Below are 21,381 nucleotides of genomic sequence, written 5' to 3' on the forward strand. Positions count from 1 at the left end.
TGAACGAAAGTTCCGCTTTCCTGACAAAAATGGCTCTGGGGTTGTCAAGTCAAAATCAGAATTAAGCAGGTTTGGTATCACTGGCATGTCGTGAAATCAGTTGCTTTGCAGCAGCAGTATTTTGCAATACATAATAAAAATCTATGTTACAATAAGTATTTACTGTATAAAAATAAATATTAATTAAATAAGTAGTGTAGAAGAGAGGGAAAATACTAAGGTAGTGTTCATGGCTTCATTGTCCATTCAGAAATTGAATAACGGAGGAAATTGTTCCTGAAACATTGAGTGTGTGCCTTCAGACTCCTGAAATCTCTCCTTGATGGTAGCAATAAGAAAAGGACATTTTTTGGGTGATGGAGGCATCGCCTTTTGAAGGTGCCCTGTTTGTTGGGGAGGCTACTGCCCATGATGGAGTTGACAGTTTACAATGATCAATTAACCTACCAACCAGTACGTCTTTGGACTTTGGGAGGAAACTGAAGCACCCGGAGGAAACCCACAGGGAGAACGTACAAACTCCTTATAGGCAGCAGTGGAAATTGAACACAGACCACCTGCGCTTGTAAAGTGTTGTGCTAACCACTATGCTATCATACCACCCTATATGTTGGGCCCAGGATTTACCCTCAGAGATGTTGACACTCAGGAACTTGAAACTGCTCAACCTTTCCACTTCTGATCACTTGACTTCCCCTTCCTGAAATCCTCAAACAATTCCTGTCTTACTGATGTTGAGTGCAAGGTTGTTGCTGCCACACCACTCAACTAACTAATCTCACTTCTACATGCCTCATCACCATCTGACAAGGAGGCATACAAGAGCCAGGTGGTGGGACTTCCCAAAGTGTGAACATGGGATGGCACAGTAAGTGCTCTTGATGGTGATCTAACAGCAGTTAAGTGTGTTGGCTCCTCTGGCTCCGCAGGTGATATGTCGGTAGTCAGAGACTTCAAGCTGGCCTATTTGAAATCTCCTGCAATGATAGGAAAGGCATTAAATTGCACAGTTTTATGTCTGCTGATTACATTGCTCAGTGCCTGAGGTGGTATGTACACCACTGCTAGAATGATGATGATAAACTCACTCAGAGGATAAAATGGACATTTGACTGCGAGATGTTCCAGACCAGGTGAGCAGGACTGAGACAGAACCACAATGTATGTGCATCACAATAAGTTGATCATAAAGCACATACTAATGCTTGCTACTTACAGAAGTCTTGGACTCTACTAAATCTTTTCTATTACTGAATATATTTTATGTACAGTAAAATTTAAAAAGTAGAAATTATTAGAGGATTAGGTGAGATACGTATGGCAAGGATGGTCATGTTTAAACTGTTTGAAAATAGCTGTTAGTCCTTAAATAAGAGGAACTATTCAAGATTAGGATGAAGGAAATTTTTTTTTTAAAACTTAGAAGGTGGTGAATCTTTTTGATTCTCAGTCCTAAAGGCTGCAAAGGTTCAATTACTGGTTTTAGTCAACATATTAATTCTTCTAATAGCCAGTAAATTTGCAAATGTGGTGGCAATCAATGTTTGAGCAAGAAAATTATAACCTTGAGTAGCAGAGTAGGCTTGAAGGATCAAGTTCTTCTGTACACAAAACAAGCATGATGAAACCAAATTAATCATTTTAGTTCTCCAAACACACACAAAATGCTGGTGGTACGCAGCAGGCCAGGCAGCATCTATAGGGAGAAGCGCTATCGATGTTTCGGGCCGAGATCCTTTGTCAGGTTCTTCGTTAGTTCTCCGTTTCCTTGAGGATCTGCCCCTATGAGTATTGCTCAATTAATGAACAAGCCTGTCCTCAACACTCCCATCCCAAAATTGGTCCTCTCCCCATACTGTGATGTGCGGCACCCTCGCTGGACGTGATCAATAAACAGCTATCCAACTTACTCCATGCAAGTCAAAACTCTTCAAGCACTTTTTAAATCAGGGGATTTTTGTTCTTCATCTTCCCTCCAAACCTACAATCATTTCTTGGTATTTGACCCTTTAGCTAAGAGGAAACAGGTCACCCTGATTTACTAAATATTTTTATAAAATAATGTGAAGCATAGATTAAGGGACTCTGTGTTAAGACAATCCAATCTTTCCTCACAGCTGGAATCTCCCAGTGCTGACAATACCTTCAAGTGTTCCCTTCATCTCAGGAACAGTGATATTCTTCTAATAGAGAAAGACATTGGCTTATTAAGTACAAGAAACACTACCAGCATGCTTTCTGTACTCCACCTCCCCCCCCCACCCATGATGCTTTCCAAATGTTTTCTACCTGTTGTTGTGGAAATACATTCCAGGGTCCCTGTTTTGATATATTCTTACAGTTTGCCAATTATTGTATATTCAAACATCCTTTTGCCTCTCGCCAGACAGAATACCAGTGGTGCTGGAAAGCTTGTGAACCCTATAGAATTTTCTCTATTTCTGCATAACTATGACCTAAAATGTGATTGGATTTTCACTGATGTCCAAAACTAGATAGAGAACCCAATTAAATAACAAAAAAATATATACTTGATTTGTATTATTGAGAAAAATGATCCAATAATACATGAATTTGTTGGAGAAGATATGTGAATCTCTGGGGTAATACCTTCTTCAAAAGCTATTTGGAGTCAGGTGTTCCAATCAATGAGATTGGAGGTGTGGGTTGTAGAGGTGCCCTGCCTTATAAAAATGACAAAGTCAGTTTACTGTCAGAGCCTGCTCTTCTCAAGAAAGATCTGTTTATGTACACCATTCCTCAATCAAAACAACTTTCAGAGGACCTTAGAAGAATTGTAGAGATGCATGAAGCTGGAAAAGGCTACAAGAGCATTTCTAATGACCCAAGTGTTCATCAGTCCACAGCAAGAGAAATTGTCTACAAATGGGGGAAACTCAGTACTGTTGCTACTCTCCCTAGCAGTGGGCATCCTGCAAAGATCACACCAAGAGCACAATATACAATGCTGAAGGAGGTTTTAAAAAAAACCGAGGTTAACAGCAAATGACCTGCAGAAATCTCTATAACTTGCTAAAGTTCATATGTCCACTATAAGAAAAAAACCCTGAACAGGAATGGTGTTCATGGAAGGACACCACGAGGAAACCACTGCTCTCCAAAATATGTATATAAATAAACATAAAAAAATAAAAAATTGCAAGCTTGAGACATGCAGCAAAGAGCCACCTGGATGTTCTACAACACTTCTGGGACATTATCCTATGGGCAGAGGAGACAAGAGTTGAACATTTTGGCAGAAATGCACATTGCTATGCTTGGAGGAAAAAGGGCCTGCACACCAAAACCTCATCCCAACTGTTAAGCAGGGTGGAAGGAGCATCATGCTTTGCTGCCATCGAGCCCGGACAGTTTGCAATCATTGAGAAAAGAATGAATTCAAAGTTGTATCAAGACATTTTACAGGAAATCGTCAGAGTAGCAGTCCGTCACCTGAAGCTTAATAGAAGTTGGATAATGCAACAATGATCTGAACAACTAGAGTAAATCAACAACAGAATGGTTTAAAAAGAAGAAAAATTCTGTTTTGGAATGGCAAGTCAAAGTTCTGATCTTAACCCTACAGAAATTTTGTGGAAGGGCCTGAAGCAAGCAGCTCACCAACATCCTAGAGTTGAAGATGTTTTGTAAGGAGGAATAGCCTAAAATTCCTCCAAGCCAATGTGCAGGACTGATCAACAGCAATTGGAAATGTTTGGCTGAAGTTGTTGCTGTACAAAGGGGGTCACGCCAGTTACTGAAAGCAAAAGTTCACATACTTTTTCCAACAAAGACATATAATCATTTTCTGCATAAATAAATGAACATGTATAAATGTTTTTGTGTTATTTATTTAATTGGGTTCTCTTCAACTACTTTTAGGTCTTGCATTAAGATCAGATCACATTTTAGGTCGTATAGACACAGAAACTTCTACAGGGTTCACAAACTTTCTAGCACCAGTGTACCTCTCACTTTCTGCACAACTGACTATACTGGATTCATCTGTTTAAAGGCAATAACTTTCCCCCACTTTGTTGACTACATGGGCAATTTTATATTCTGCAACCTTCCAAAGCCCTCTATGTTTCAGTCCAAGTAATTGATACATAAAACACAAAGAAAGGGAAGATGTAGGGACTCCACTGGCACTGACGTCCAAAAAAAAATTCCACTTCCCTTTCTTTCTTTTCCTTCAGTTATTATACAACATGCAAACGAGGAAAAAGTCAAGTAGTTGGTAGTTTTTCAGTTTCCGAAAAAGAAACAGGCCTTATGATGCAGATATACCATGATCTGTGTTGGAGAACAGCATGTTCTATCACATCAAAGGTAGAAGAGAGATCTGTACAGTACCAAGAGGAAATCTGCAGATGATGGAAATCCAAACAACACATACAAAAGGTTGGAGGATCTCAGCAGGCCAGGCAGCATCTATGGAAAAAAGGTACAGTTGATGTTTCGGGCTGAAACTTGTCAGCAGGACTGGAGAAAAAAAGCCGAGAACTGTAGATTTGAAAGGTGGAGGGAAGAAAAACACCAGGTGATAGGTGAAACTTGGAGGGGGGAGGGATGAAGCAAAGAGCTAGGGAGTTGATTGGTGGAAGAGTCAGAAGGCCATTGAAGAAAAAAGGGGAGGGGGAGAGCACCAGAGGGAGACAATGGACAAGCAAGAAGGAAACATGAGAGAGGGACAAGAGGATGGGAAATGGTGAAGTGTTGGGGGGGGGGGGGGGGGGAGGAAGAGGCATTACTGGAGGTTAGAGAAATCGATGTTCTTGCCATCAGGTTGGAGGCTATCCAAGCGGAATATAAAGTGTTATTCCTCCAACCCAAGTGTGGCCTTATCCTGACAGTGGAGGCGGCCATGAATGGAGATATTGGAATGGGAACAGGAAATGGAATTAAACTGGGTGGCCACTGGGTGATCCCGCTTGTTCTGGCGATCAGAGAGCTGATGCTCGGCAAAGCAGTCTCCCAGTCTACATCAGATCTCACTGACATACAAAGGGCCACACCAGGAGCACCAAAGACAGTATATGACCCCAACAGATTCACAGGTGTTGCCTCACCTGGAAGGACTGTTTAGGGCCCTGAGTGGTAGTGAGGGAGGTGGTGTAGGGGCAGGTGTAGCACTTGTTCTGCTTGCAGGGATAAGTGCTAGGAGGGAGATCAGTGGGGAGGGACAAATGGACAAGAGAATTGTGTAGGGAGCAATCCCTGTGGAAAGCAGAAAGTGGGGGAGTGGGGAGGGAAAGATGTGTTTGGTGGTGGGATCCAGCTGGAGGTGGCAGAAGTTTTGGAGAATTATGTGCTGGATGCGGAGCCTGGTGAGGACAAGAGGAGCCCTATCCTTGGTAGCCTGGTGGGAGGATGGGGTAAGAGCAGACATGTGTGAAATGTAAGAAATAGAGGAATAGTACAGAGTGCTTCATTTGTAGTGATAAACGTTATATCCATCACCGTGGTGGGACAAAAGCTGATTTTGAAAGAAAAAAAACATTTGCAGGGGAGTAAAAAAAAAACTGGGTCCAAATTTTAGTAGTTGAAGCATTCACATGTATGAAAATTAAAGATAAGGTAGATGCTTTCAGGGATAGAGAAAGTGCTCTGCCACATGATTCTGAGCAAGGGTTGAGGAAATGCTAGTGGCACTTAGTGTGGTACAGCCAGCTTTAGAATTGGTGCATTGTATAAGATGCAATCCATTATTTTCTCTAATTATGGTCCCCATCTTAATTGAGAGTTAATGACTGAAACATGCATACTCTGCATAAATATTAAGCCCTGATATCAAATGTAGAAACAACCCTATGTATGCTTTAATTTATCAAGAATTTAATTTTGGAACAAAATATCATGACTATTCTATCCCAAACTCATGGCAACCAGTGATAAAACATGACAGTATCTTCTTTTAAAACCTCTTTCACACAGAATAGAGAGAGCTATTTACTGAAATAATTGTATTCACAGTTTTAGGAAAGACTTCAGATTGACCATCAGACTCAAGAAGGCAAGCAAAGATTAACTCACATTTAATTCCATTCGTCAGTAAAAACAACTGATTAGCAGATGAGTGAGAAACTCCAGTGCAATCATTTTCACACAAAATATCGAACAAAGTTCATATTCATTGTTGAAAATTTTCCCTATTACTAAAATTTTGAATCAATATATGACCATAGTTAGTAACAGAATAACTCTACTGCAATCAGATTATCAATACTTTTTCTTGATAAGAAAAATCAAAAATCATTTCCATATATTGCTCTTCTCAGTGATTCCATTGACTGCTTCAGTTACCACACAAAACCACAAATCTAAAAGAAAATACTGGTTAAATCAATTCACTACAGAATATAGACAATGTTCCAAAATCAGCTGTTTGCCATTATTTTACCCCAGAGCTGTATCTCTATTTCAGAGCTGTATTTCACAACCACGTCAACATTCCTGGTGATTCACAGGATGTCACAGCAAAAGCGTTGTGTCTCCTTCAGTGCAATTTAAGTTCAGGTGTACTATTAAGTATTTATTTTGGAAGGTAGTGATTTTTTTGAGAATTACGTAGATGAAACACAAACATTAGTCATACCATTGCATTAACACCAGATAAGTATTTAAAAATCTTACTGCATCAATGGCACTAATTACATACTTTGAACATAAACTATCAAACACTGAGGTAATGAAGATAATTTCATTACAATTAAATGTTGATTTCCAGTCTTTTACTCCTGCCATCATTTCTGATCTTTTCTGAAGCAGCCCTGAGAATTCTGTCATCCAGAACTCAGATATTACAATGGATAGAAGAGTACCTACCAAATACACAGCTATATCAGCTGAAGTGTTTTAAGAACAATTTTCAGTAGGTAACATGCTGTTAAAAAGTTTAATGGAGAAGCTCAATATAATTTTTAAAAATCTATTCCATATATGGGTATCTCCATGCAGTCAATGGAACATGAGTCTCCTTTACAGACTGTGGTGAAGTCCAACGGAGAATGTAGTGGGGTCCTCCAGCCTTGTCATTAGTTCCTTAAAAAAAAGTGAAACAGTTAATGTTTTTCACATCTGTAGATAATATTTTAATCTACTCTGTTTGAGCACCCTTTGAGAGGAAACATTCATACTTCATAATAGTAAAGTTTAATTTTTGTTTTGCAGTTAATATCTGCAAGGTTTAAAAGCAACAATGTGTAGACCCCATTTAACTGATTTTAAGAAAGTATGTGGAACATTTTACATTACTTCAGATGGGCAACAGGAAAGATCCTGCATGCACACATGGTTCCAAGTTTGGAAAATGTTTCCAGAATGTAGCCAACACCTCAAATTCAACTTTGGACACTAAATAATGCTAGTGAGTAAGTGTGTCCACAGTCAGATACACAAACGATTCATGTCAAAGGCTCAATAAGGAACAGAAATTCAACACACAGTCGGCCGGCCCTCCTTACCCGCAAGGGATTGGATCCAGGAGCCCTCGCAGATACCAAAAAACGTGGATGCTCAAGTCCCTTATTCAACCTGTCGTAATGTGGTAGATCTTAGGACCTAGCAGAACCCCAAACCTTATTTAACCTGTCTCAGTGCGGTGGACATTAGGACCTGACAGCCGAGCACTGAATCCGCAGTGTTTCTCTTCTCTAAAATAATCAGGATCACGATTGAAAATAAAGTGGAAATAATAAAGCGATTGTAAAGAGCTGAGGCCATCAGTCATTGGAAAAGCATTAGGCTAAAGTCAGTCAACGATCAGAACAATTTTAAAGGATAAAGTGAGAAAGGCCCTGCCCCAATGAAAGCTACAATTATTACTAAGCAATGCAGTGTTTTAATTATTGGGCTTTGTGATTTTGGGTTTTTGATCCTCCGCATCAACCAGGCACAGAAGGAGAGCACGTTCAGAAGTGATCTGTCACTGGATCGAACTTGGGAACTTCCTGAGCCTGGCGCTTAAACATATGTTCTTAAGTGTTTTATATGCATAGAAAGGTAAAATATATACTATATACCAAGACAAACGTTTGACTAACTGATGCTAAATAATACCAGATGTACCCGTTCCAACTTACATAGTAAGAGAACTTCCAATTTTTTAAAATCCCGATCCATGGTAACCTATGCACATCCTCCCGTATACTTTAAATCATCTCTAGATTACTCATACCTAATATAATGTAAATGCTATGTAAACAATGCAGTATAACAACTAGTTTAGGGTAGTGGTCACCAACCTTTTTAAGCCCAAGATCCCCTACCTCGGCCTTAGTTCAAGGCAAGATCGACCCCAGAGCAATTAGTTACACGCATGCGCACCAGGGCAGAAAAGACCGAAGTAAAACCCCACAACCCGGAAGTGGAAATAATGTATGAACACCAGGGGTCACCAACCTTTTATGCACCGTGAACCAGTTTAATATTGACACCATTCTTGCCGACCGGCCAATGGGGTGGGGGATGGGGGTTGTTAAACATGATGGGAATACAGCGATACTTGAAGCAGGTTCTTTATGTCCAGTCTATTCCGCAATTTCATGGCTCTCGGCACTTAGCTTCTGTCCCGCGCTGCTCACAAAATCCGACGTGTTTGTCTAAGTGCAGGGTGCTTGGATTCAAGGTACCGAAGCAGTTTTGAGGGCTTCATTGCCTCATTAGACAGCCTCCGGGCCTGAACTCCAGCCTCCCGCTTGCCCGCTGCCAGATGTCTTGGCCAGGTGAGATTGGTCATGGGTCGGGTGAAAGGACAAGGTCAGGGCCAGAGGGCCCCGTACCGGGGGGGGGGGGGGAGGGGGCAGCAGTCGCAGTCCAAAGAGAGTGAGTGAGGAGTTTCACAGGGAGTGGGCCTGCCTGCCCCCCCCCCACCCCGTAGGATCTATCCGCCAACACAAGTTTGTTTCAGTAGATCGCAGTGAGGTAACTGCTCTGATACTTACGAAACGCTGAGCCCGAATTTGGTCGTCTGCGAATATTTTAGCACTGGGTTCCCCACGAATATTCAGTGTGCTAAACAGTTTTTCCTGCTGGCCAGTTACCCGAGGCCAACCAGTGATCCTTGGCACAAGGGGATCACTGCATTTAGGCAACTGATGACCTCAAGTGGGTTCAAGTTCAACAGTGGGCTGACAGGGGATGAGGAAAGGTGCAACTGACTCATATCGTTTCCTCCCGGCCCGGTGGTTCAGGACCACTGAAGTAGTGTGTAGATTGGGGGAGCTGCACGCATGCGCACTGGGCAGAAAGAACGGAATTAAAACCCCGCAAACGAGAAGCAATCTCTCAACAGTATTTGTGTATTTATTTTTCTTTCTTTCTTTTCGGGATCTACTGGGAAAGTCTCAAAGATCTGCTAGTCGATCAAGATTGATGGGTTGGCGACCACTAGCTTAGGAAATAATGACAAGAAAAAAAGTCTGTATATGCTCGAACAACAAGTGCTGGAACAGCATTTCTGGGTTTTCTCAATTCGCGGATGGTTGAATTCGTGCATGTGGAACTCGGGGGTAAGGAGGGCCGACTGTAATTCCTAAAATAGTGTGAATATTGTAGCAAATTCACAGTGGGAAATAAAAGTGAGATTGAGAGGAATTTAAATCATCTAGATGGGCTCGAGGATGCTTTAACAGCAAACACCAGATGGATTGTTCAGAACTCAATTCACTAACCAGAGATGCGAGCTCCTCCAAATGGCTGCTGTGCAACAACTGAGCCAGTCGATTTGTCATTGATGTAGAAGTTTCCAGCAGAAAATCGCAGCACTTGGCATGCTTCAGCTATAACACTTCTGTAACAAAATGGAAATCAAACTTTCAATTCATACAAGATGGGAAAGTGGTTCTTTTAACTTAGGGAGGTGCAAAACAAACATTAAAGAACAAATTGAAACGGACACAGTTAAATGGGAGGAGTGGAGTCAAGTACAATGATCAGGACGGACCACTGTACTTGCACCCCTGGAGGACATGCTTCTATTCTACATGACTAAAATAATATTACATTGGAAAGGGAATTAAGATACAATGGATCAGAAATTGTCTATTTGTCACTAAAAGCAACAAATATGTTTCAATAGTCTTCAATCTGGGATCTCCTGATGCTGCCTTGATAATCGGCCTTTATTTATCAACATCAGAGTGATTTTAACATTACTCTTAAAATACAATTTCCTGATGTTTGAACTTTTGGTGCATACTTATTGGGAATTAATTGCGGCCTTTACAACTGAAGCATACAAAGAATCTAGTTGATTATCATCGAGAATCTAGCAAAAATTTATTTAAACCGCACCTTTAACTTAGCTAATTACTGTTAAAGAACTTTCAAAAACCATTTTTAAAAAAAATTAGGAACACAGCAAGTAGACAAATTTGCCAACAACCCTTCCACAATGATGCTCTGGTCCCACCAATGCAAGAGATCCCATTGCCTCAGTTACTTCACACAGTGATTTGCAAGTGGAAGATCTTCAGGATCCTCTGTCTGCCACCCCAGTCTTTTAGGTCTTCTCGAGTGTTTCTCAATGCCCTTCATAATCCAGAGTTATTTAAAAACTGCTTAAGTAGAATTCTTTTATAATTTAAATTTAAAGACATTTATCAATTAAAATAAGAACAAAATACTTCTTAATGCAGGTTGTCAACTCCTTTAATGGGATTCATCTATTACTGGCAGCATGGCTGTATAATTCTGTGGACTTAGCTAAGAAACAGATCTAGCTCTTCAGCTAGCTCCACCATACCAAGTCTATACATGCAGCAGGCCTAGGCAAAGAAGTCAGAAACCTCTGACCCACTGAATTGCACTTACTAATGAATTGCTTTTGGAGCACCAGGTATTGTTTGGTCCTTCACTGGTCAAGGTTGTACAGAGAAAGGGAATGTGGTTAAGGGAAGTGAGGAGAGATTGAAGTAAGAAATTCCAGAGCTTAGTTAGGCAATTCAAAGTACAGCTGCTAATGGGAAAATATTTCTGGTAATGCTAGAATAACTGGGTGATTATTGGACTGGAGAATACAAATAAAGGAATTTGCAAACAAGATTAGTATACACAAAATGCTGAATGAACTCAGCAGGTCAGGCAGCATATATGTATCAGCCCATAACAGTGTTTATTCCTTTCCATAGATGCTATCTAACCTGCTGAGTATTTCCAGCATTTTGTGTGTGTTACTCTGGATTTCCAGCATTTACAGAATATCTTGCATTATTGAAAACAAGATTCCAGCCAAATTTCAGAAAGAAATACAAATATTCAGAAATACAGTAGATTCCAGTTAATTGGATGATGAAGGGTCTTGACCCAAAACATCGACCGTACTCATTTTCATAGATGCTGCCTGGTCTGCTGAGTTCTTCCAGTATTTTGTGTGTGCAGCAGTGTACACTGGATGAACTCCTGTCAATAAGTACTAGAAACTAATACAGAGTTTTATAGTACTGTGGTAGTTATGGCTGTGTTCTAATTTGTTCTGCATTTCATTTAAATACATAATTTGTTACTCAGTTAAACAGTAGTTTTTCTTTTTTTTAAAAAAAAACCTTTTTAACAATTTCCATGAGACTTCGCTTAATTGGGGCAGCCACTTAATTTGGACAAAATGTATTGCTCCCAATGTGCCCCAATTAATTGAATTTACTATCTAGCTTCACTCACCATAAAGCCATTTCTTCTGTTATGGCAAATGGGTCACTCATTTGCAACGACTTGTGCCATTAATCCATTCTAGTTGTGGATACTGTGTACATAGAGTCATAATGTCTTAAAAACTGCCCTTGTATAATTTTTCCCCATTTTCCCAGGACCTCATAAGTCTTACAACATGAATGATTTTCGACATCTTAGTTATCTCCTAATTATATTCTACTTGGTTATGGCTCTCTGGAGAAAACTACAACCAACTCAATAATGCACTGCAGAAGGAAATTTAAAATTACTAAGCTCCCATACAGGTATCAGCAACACCAGGAAGAGAAAGCTCTGGTTTTGAGAAACTGCTTATTCTTTAATTACAAATCTCACCCCTCTGGTTAGAAGGAGCCAAGAAGAAATGATGGTCTTCTCTCTCCCTTTAAAAAATTGAGAAGAGTAATGATCCAACTGTGACAGATGAATTTCAAAATAGTTTTAATTAAAAGCAGTTTGAAGTTATAGTATTTGCTATAACTTCAAATACTATTTTTAAATAAATTAGTTAACATGAATATCCATGGGCAATTTAAAAGGCATTGATCATACTTTCAGAATTTGGCTACTGATTAAAAAAAAACTTACTTATCTTGTGCAAAGACTGCACCTGTGAGACCATAAGGTGTGCTTGTATCAATCAAGTGAAGAACTTCCTGGTACTTGTCTTCTGGATAAACATACACAGTTACGATTGGTCCAAAGATTTCCTGAAAGCAGAGAGAGCAATTTTATCACCGTTTTGTTGTGTTGTGCTTGATAATTCCACAACAGCAGCTGAAACCAAAAGGCCAGGTCTTAACTTGTGAGCATGAGTATTCATCAAGTCCTGTATAACCAAAGGGATTCAATTTTTCAAAGCTAAAATCCAATTTTGTTGTGCAGCACTAAAGGCTGAACTGTGCGCAGTGAAGGGAAGGACCATTAGTGAAATTAGTACTTTTAAGAGCAATTCACATGTCACAGTAAAGAGAAAGCCACAGATATTTTCAATAAAAAAAATAAATTTCCTGATATTTATGGAAATACATAAGTTTGATTATTTTGAGTAAATTTCAAATAGTCTTAATAATATTTTAACATCTAAAACATAGGTTCTTCATAGCGCAAAGTGGCTCTTCAAACCAAAATACTCATGTTAAATAAGCTCTAAAGTAAAAACTATCTTAACATTCAAAGGTCAGATATTTCCCCATTTGCAGAAATGCATTGGCAGATCAATTTCTTACCTCTTTCATTATAGGGTCTTGAGGATCCTTTGTCTCTATAATTGATGGCTGCACATAATAACCAACTTCATCATCACATTTTCCACCTGCTATTATTGTTAAATTTGGTGAGGATTGTGCATGTTTAATCCACTTCTTTATTCGAGCAAAAGACTGAAAGAAAATAAAAGCTTGTTATAACACACTAAACAGAATCATAAGTGTTTGAAATTCCCCCCTCCCCCCCATACAGGTGGCTTTGAAATATCTTCCTGCTTCCTTAACCATGGCTTCCCCTCTACCATTCTGAACAGAGGCTTCATGATCCACCTCCTGCACTTCTGAACTCCTCTTCTTGGGCAGGACAAGAACAGAATTTCCATGGTCCCTCCCTTCCACCCACCATCCTACACAATTTTCACCCGTTTCAACAAGATTTCACCACCAGATTCTTCTCATCTCCCCTTTCTGCATTTTGATTGGATGACATACTTCATAAACCCCAGTTTGATCTTCTGTCCCGTTACGTCCGTGGCCCCCTCCTTTTTGAGAATCGCAAGATCACTATTAAGTCAGGCCAGGAGACCCAGGAAATGAGAGAAAGACATGCAGAATCCACAATGAGTTTGGAATGTGTCTTGGCCTCCGAAAGGCGGAACCATTGATAACGGCTATTGTCCCTTGGAGATGGAATTGTGTATTGAATACTGTACAATTCATCGAAGCCCCCAGGCAATGAACCAGTGGGGGGGGGGGGGGGGGGGGGGTTGGTGGAGGGATTGCATCATCTCAACCTGATTGACATCTGAGACCCTGAGTCAGGATAAAAGAGGGTCTGGGGAACAGCCCCTTCAGACGCACCAGAAGAAATGCTAGAACTCCTGTAACAGCGTAATAGCGAAAGCCGGTGGAAAAGCCCACGTGCGTCCTTTTCCATTTGCCTTGGAATTGGTGGGCCTTTACTACGGAAGCACGGCTTTAGCTAACCACAAAGGGGAAATCAGTCCCCAACGACTCTCGAAGGATTGACATCATAAAAGGAATGGGCAAGTTAAACCTCCGTCTTTCTCTCCAACCAAAAAGCTTGAATGAACTTGAGTGACTTTTATATTTCCATCGGACAATACATTATCCCCTAGACAACGATAGAGCTATTTCTTATTGATTATTATTATACCCGCGCTTTTAGATTTAGTATTGATGACGTATATTATCTGTATGTTTGCATTGATATTATTTTTGTGTATTTTTATCAATAAATACTGTTAAAAATAGTACCATCAGACTTCAACGGACCTCTCTATCTTTGCTGGTAAGTGACCCAGTTATGGGGTACGTAACAGTCCCAACTTCCTGATGTATGGCATTCTCTTGTGCAACTGCACGAAAACTATGCCTGTCCTTTCACTTCTTTCATTCCACCTTCCAAAGATCCAAACAATCTTTCCAGCAAAAAAAGGCAATTCACTTGCACTTCCTCCAACTCAGTTTTCACAATATGGCCTTTCTCTACATTGAGGAAACCAAATGCAGTTAGGTGAATACATTGCAGAACTCTTGTATTCAGTTTGCCGAAGTGACTGAATTTATGTTGCTTGTTACTTCAATTCTCTGTACCACTCCCACCCCAATCCCTGTCCGTGGCCTCCTGCAGTATTGAGCAAGGCCTAAAGCTCAAGCAAAAACTTATCTTTCATTTGGGCACATTGCAGATTGCAGGTCTAAAAGTTGAATTTCCAACTTCAGTTAACTCACTTTCTTTCTACTTGCATTAAGGAGAGGCTATTTTTTCTTGCCATTCCTCTCCTCTTATTTTTGTTTATATATTCTGCCCTGCTAGAAAATTCCAAACTAAACAAAATTATAGTCATTAGCAAAATATTACACAAAGGAGCTAACTACCTCTTAAAGGCCACATTATTTCATTCACTATCCTCCCAACTTTCTGTTACCTGGGCTAATTATTTTTTTTTAAAGTTGTGAAATGTTAGCCATGCTACCTAACCTGTAGCATTTTACCAAGCATTTCTTAATTTTAATTTTTCACCAATTGAAATGAGGAGCTGAACATTACATCACTACTGGCATTCTTTACCTTGTCATCAATAACAGCTGAAAAGAATGTTGTGAAGTCCTCAGCTGGCTAAAATAAAAAACATTAATAAAGATTACAATCCAACTTACTCAATTCACATCTCAAAAAAATGAAAGTATTTTACAGCACATTGCAAAGTAACAAATATCATACACTTATTTGATATTGCATTGTCTTTCAAGTCTCTATTTAGATTAACAGTATAGCCATCCCCATACACCAACTTTAATAGTCCCAAATTATAATCTGAAAGGATTGTAATTTCAAACATAAAGATCCCAGAATTGTAAATCAATTCAGTTACATACAAGGCAACCATCTGTTTAGCTGTAGAATCAGATTATCAGAAATTTACAAAATGAAAATCTGCTTTTTCAAGGTCTGAAAGAAAGAATTACTTTAAAATTAGTGAGTGCTTTTACAGTTAATACAATGTGAAAACAATTGGAAATCTCCCTAAAAAGCTGTATAAACTGGGCTGCAGAGAAAAAGAACAAAACTTGGTTAGAAAGGGTTGCTAAATCAAATGGAAATAAACTACAGATCAGCCATAATATCAATGAATGCCAAAACACAAACAGTTGAATGACTTATTTCCATTTTTCTTTTTAATAATACTCCCTTCTGTTTGCCACACATACTGAAGACAAATGTGTTCAGTTTGGCCAAAGGTTTGTGGCAATTAAATTTCTAAGATTATGCCTCCATGTCCAGATCTAACAATCACACCAATACGATGCAACATTAACAACTCTGCAGCATGTCCCCATGGTTTCTTGCTGAGCTCACACTGGTGTGGACTGGAAGATTTTAGTGGGAAAGGGCCACACTGAAATGTTGCTACTTGTTTAATAGCATCACACTAAATGGAATTCTAATTTTGTGTGGCAAGTTTAGCACCTACATTGGGTTGTGTCCGTAAAACTCAGTGGCAAGGACCAGAACCTACAAAAGAATAAAAATTATTTTAACTTAAAACAAATGCCTTTCTTTTTAAGTCCATGGCCTTAATATAACCAGTTTTCTTTGCTACAACTATCTATTGACACACACAATCCAGCTGGTGGATGAGATCTTAACAAGTCCTGGCTTATGAGCAGCTGCTGCACATCCTATTCTTTCCCTCCATCTTCACATTACTGACTCCAGGTGCACATTTATTAAAATGAGCTGTTGTGGTTAAATTAACCTATTTAACATTTGTGCTTTCTATGCATGTTAAAAACAAGTGTAATTGCACTTAGAAATTTTAAAACTATCCTAAAGAAACTCTCTACATTGCTATCTCTGGTGGATTAGTTTCAGAGCATTCTGGGCAATTCAAGTGCATGGAATTTTACCAGACAGCAGTTATTCAACACTGCAAGCTCATACCAGAAAATCTGCATACTAAAACCACACTGCCTACAGCAAAATAAAACCCAGTGCTGACTGTCATTTAATTATAACTCAATGCATATGCACATATAATACCTACGGACACCAACTGAAGACTTTAATCAGATGCAGTATACTGGCAAGAATAGTGGGATGCAGTATACTGGCAAGAATAGTGGGAAACATCATGCTGAAAGTGTTACTTTGTTGCATTTATTTGTTACTAATAGAAGATTTTACAATTTTAATGCTGACCTTTTTGTAACAAGCTATAATTATGCAAATGGATTGGAATCTTTCTAAAAATTACTTTTAAATATTTGTGAAGATCATAGGAATGAAACTATGCCATTCACATACAAGTCATGATCATCCTTGACAAGTATAAGCTAACATTAAAATAGCAAACTGTAGGTTCTAGGATGCAATGAGATTCACTGGAGAACAAAAATATTACAATCTAACAAAACAGATCATATTTATGTAGATTTTAATTATTGATTAGTGTATTAGTTTCCATTTTCAAATTAAAAATCAGTAAAACCGTAATACAGACTAAATGCTGTTTCTTTCAAGACTGCACATTGGAGATAAAATGTGTGGCATTTGCATTGATTTATACCATAAAGTTTCTGAATGCATTTGTTTCTTGTAGTAAAACCAAAAACTACATTCAATCATTAAGCCAAAGCCAAGCTATTTAATCACATTTATTTCTATAATAATCATTTCAATATACATGCTTAAGTTCATCTAATCACCACCTTCTAATTTACAGCATATTCCTAATTCCTATTTTCAACCTGGCAAAGGCCTATATAAAAATACCTTCATCTTGGATTCAGAAATTTTCACTTTAAAAACTGCATGATGGCTGTATTTTAATTTCAATCTTACTTACATCTCCCACTTTTATGTTCTTCTGCTCCTCCAGAAGATTCTTTTTTATTTCAGGCCACAGTGAATCAGGCACATACAACCTTGAACACGCTGAACATTTCTGCCCTCCGTACTCAAAAGCAGAACGAATGGTACCATTTGTTACACTGATAACATCAGCTGATTTATGCACAAAGTGGAAGTTTTTACCACCACATTCTGTATATAAAAAAAAAGATTTACCTTAGAAATCCATTTGATTTTGAGCATACCAATGTGATTAAGCAATAGGTAACAGTTAGTCAATTCAGGCAAAATCTTAAAACCTTCTGATTCCCTAACTTGACAGCATGACACAACCTCTTTAAAATTTGAAGGGGTTTCCATTTATAACTCTTTTTGTAAAAGTTACAAAAGAAAATAGAACTAAGTTGAATTAGGGAAAACACAACCCTTCTCTTTAAATGGTTCTTAACACAAGAGATTCCTGAAATGATACTTAAGCTTTTGGTTCTTGGTAACTGTTTAATTCACATTAGTCTAAGGATATTATGTGAAAGTGCTTCCATAAGAGAACAAGCAATGGAGAAAATGTCCAGAGCATTAAAAAATGAATCACAACAAATATCTGTAAAAATTTTATGGCCTTAGATTTGGTGACTGATCACTTGGAATATAAAGTCATTTTAAGATCAGAGACTCCTTGGCTTTGAACTAATGAGCATATTATCTATTAATATATATATAATTTTGAATTAACCACTTCTAAAGACTCAACTGCAATATATTTCCTTTACAATTTTCACAAAATCTTCCTTCCAGTTGTAGTTTCTTTCCTGATGCATTTTTATTCAAAGAGTCACACCAATATTTGGAGCATTATTCAACAATACATTTTTACATTTGTGAGCTTTCATAATATTTCTCTTTGGAGTTGTTCCTCATCTTTCTGTAAAGGCTATTATGCGCTAAGCAGTATGTAATGAACCAAATTGTAAAATGTCAGGCAATATTGTGCCGGAGAAGAAAGAATATGGTTTGGAACTATTCACAACAAATGTATATTGCCACTTTCTTGAGAATTTTCCTTTTGTCAGCACCAGATCAGTTTCCATAATTTACTTAATTGGCATTATAACTTCAACCTCAGAAACTTAAAGTAGGCTATCAAAAACAAAATGAAGATATTTAGTAATGTCTATTTACACAGAATGCTTCAAAGGAGTGCTGGTCTGAATTTAAGAGAAATGTTCTCACCTCCAGATAGGCGAGGAAAACAACGGTACTTATCCAGATTTGCAGACACTTGTTTCCAAAGATGTTTAAATGTTCTAGAAAAGGAGAAATACATAAGTTACAAAAATATGCCAAATAATTTTTCATAGTTGTAGAAATTTAGTAAGAAACATTTAACATGTTACATCAAATAATAAAAATCTTATTTTCTGATCTGATTGAAACATAAGATTATTAAGGGATTAGACACGCTAGAGGCAGGAAACATGTTCCCGATGTTGGGGGGAGTCCAGAACCAGAGGCCATAGTTTAAGAATTAGGCCATTTAGAACTGAGTTCAGGAAAAACTTTTTCACCCACAGAGTTGAGGATCTATGGAATGCTCTGCCTCAGAAGGCAGTGGAGGCCAATTCTCTGGATGCTTTCAAGAAAGAGTTAGATAGAGCTCTTAAAGATAGCAGGGTCAAGGGATACGGGGAGAAGGCAGGAACGGGGTACTGATTGTGGACGATCAGCCATGATCACATTGAATGGTGGTGCTGGCTCGAAGGGCTGAATGGCCTACTCCTGCACCTAATGTCTATAAATAATCTTAAGAAAACTGGTTTAAAGTTAGAGTTGAAAAAAAATTCAAAAATCCAGTTTCTGTGCATTTGGCAGCAAGAAGAAACAGATACAAGATAACTGGCAAATAGGAGTGCAAGAAACTTAGAACAGAGTTATGATGATCCGAATACAGAACCCAAATCTGGTCATGGTAAAAGCAACCTTAGAAGTAGCACTTGAATCAGAACTAGATGAAGTTGTACTAATGTAATTACATCATGTCATTACTAATGCTGCTATGGCAGTTCAATTCTTTATCCCTCATCTTGTATGCCCCAGTTCTGCTTTCTAGCTGTTACTTTACTTAAAACTAAGTACACTGATTTTCAAAGAATAAGGTACAACTTTAAAAAGGAGCTATTATTTCTGCATGTTTTCTAGAATATTGTCCTTTAACTCTAAGGCACCTGTAAACGTGATGCCCTCCAACTTTGAAGCGCATTCCATGAGACAAAAATTGAGTCACTATCAATTCCGGAGATATATCATTTCTAAATCTTTTGCAACTTAAATACAAAGTAAGCCTAACTTGATTCACCAATCTTGTCAAACTTGTTTACATCAGAGGTTTAAGATTTTGGAATACCTAACCCTCGGGAAATGATGCGAAGAAACATAACCTTTGTTATACTGTCTCTTCAAAAATTAAAAATATTAAAATGTCAAAATCCATTTCTACCATCCACGGTTAACCTTAGATTAACTAAATTGTATTCACTTTCAAGTTAATTCCATAACAAAAAAAAATCAACAATTGTCTACATGCATTTGTTCAGCACAGCATTGTGGGCTGAAGGGCCTGTATTGTGTTGTAGTTTTTCTATGTTTCTACTTGGTTAATTCTTCACTCCGTTGAATAATCAGTCACTACACTCTGGACTCATGTTGTAATCAGCATACAAGGTCAGATAAATAATCAAATACTGCTTCTAATCTATATTTGTTCCAAGCCCAGAATACCTCTTTCACATATCACCACCCAGCTTCTTACCTCACTGCTCTCCCCCGCTCAACCACTTTCTCTCTCCCTTGTCTCAACTATCACCAGTTCGTAATCCTTCCCCTTTCCCAACCTGCTTAGTCTGGTTTCTACTCCTTTCCTTTCTAGATTTGATGAAGGGTCTTGGCCCGAAATGTTAACTGTTTATACCCTTCCATAGATGCAGCTTGACTTGCTGAGTTCCTCCAGCATTTCACATGTGCTGTACCAGAGTACAAATACCTCAGAATATAGTGTTTTAACATCAATTTCTGCAGTTCCCCTCCCTAAAATCCTTTTTGACCTTTATACAATTTTACATTTTTTCTAACAGTAATTTAGTTCTCATTTCCAACATCATTAGTAAATATTTCAGGCAACATAAGATTTTCCCTTTATCTGAGTAGTTAAGACATTTTCAGATCTAAATTATTCCTTCAATGCTCCTGGAAAAGTTTACTAACAACTACACTTTCAAGCAACCAATCTGACCTTAAACTTCCATTCACAGCAGTTTGGCAGTTAACTGCTCAAGCACTTCTCCATTCATATCCACACCTCCATATAAAACTCTTAACTACCCTGGCTGAGGGCCCTTATTAACATTCCAAGTGCACAGAATCACAGAACATTACAGCACATTCAGCTCCCCTAGTCCATGCAATGCAATTATTTTGCCTATTCCCATCAACCTACACTTGAACCACAGCCCTCCATGCCCTCCCATCATGTACCTATCCACATCTCTTTTAAATGAGAAGAACTGAACCCACATCCATCCACCACTTCTGCTGAAAGTTCATTCCACACTCTCTCCATCCTCCGAGTAAAGAAGTTCAACTCATGTTCCCCTGTCCAAGGAGTATATAGACTTGTACATATCTAGTACATAATTGAGTCACCAATACGTCAATGGATTTTTCTCAACTTATATGAACCAATGGTTATCACTTCTTTCAGCTGGTACTCCAGGGTTATACTGGAGAGAAATAATGTTTGTCTCTTAAAATTTGTGACACAACCAACTCAGGTGCTCTAGTTTCTTCCTTTACGTTCCCACTAAGACAGATCATCACCCTGATTCACTTGCTCTAGTCCCATCACACATCCCCAGGTACATGAGCCACATGGTTCAGTTAATCTCTGAAACTGATGAAGTTCTTACCCACTCAGTCACCAACAAGCAACTCTTAATGGCTCTATTACCTCATTATCAGCACACCCCTTTTGAAAACCATCACATACATCCTTCCACATAATGAGAGTTGGTCTGGTTCCAGTTCTGGCCTTGCTTTTTTCAATACAAGTGA

The 21,381-nt window shown here is 38.6% G+C and overlaps 1 protein-coding gene across 1 annotated transcript in view; it reads right to left on the reverse strand.

Moving 5' to 3' along the window:
* Positions 1 to 6,022: 6,022 nt before the first annotated feature.
* The window catches only part of aldh4a1 (aldehyde dehydrogenase 4 family, member A1), a 32,269-nt gene continuing 16,910 nt past the window's right edge, over positions 6,023 to 21,381 (reverse strand). Inside the window, exons 9-15 of the mRNA XM_059952033.1 lie at positions 18,508 to 18,581; positions 17,273 to 17,469; positions 14,995 to 15,042; positions 12,921 to 13,073; positions 12,280 to 12,401; positions 9,675 to 9,793; positions 6,023 to 7,044 (exon numbers count right to left, since the gene is read on the reverse strand). Of these exons, the coding sequence (XP_059808016.1) occupies positions 6,932 to 7,044; positions 9,675 to 9,793; positions 12,280 to 12,401; positions 12,921 to 13,073; positions 14,995 to 15,042; positions 17,273 to 17,469; positions 18,508 to 18,581 (826 nt within the window). The 3' untranslated portion in view covers positions 6,023 to 6,931. The remainder of the gene's footprint in view (positions 7,045 to 9,674; positions 9,794 to 12,279; positions 12,402 to 12,920; positions 13,074 to 14,994; positions 15,043 to 17,272; positions 17,470 to 18,507; positions 18,582 to 21,381) is intronic.

This window comes from Hypanus sabinus, chromosome 27, assembly GCF_030144855.1.
Source record: "Hypanus sabinus isolate sHypSab1 chromosome 27, sHypSab1.hap1, whole genome shotgun sequence".
Lineage (NCBI taxonomy): Eukaryota > Metazoa > Chordata > Chondrichthyes > Myliobatiformes > Dasyatidae > Hypanus > Hypanus sabinus.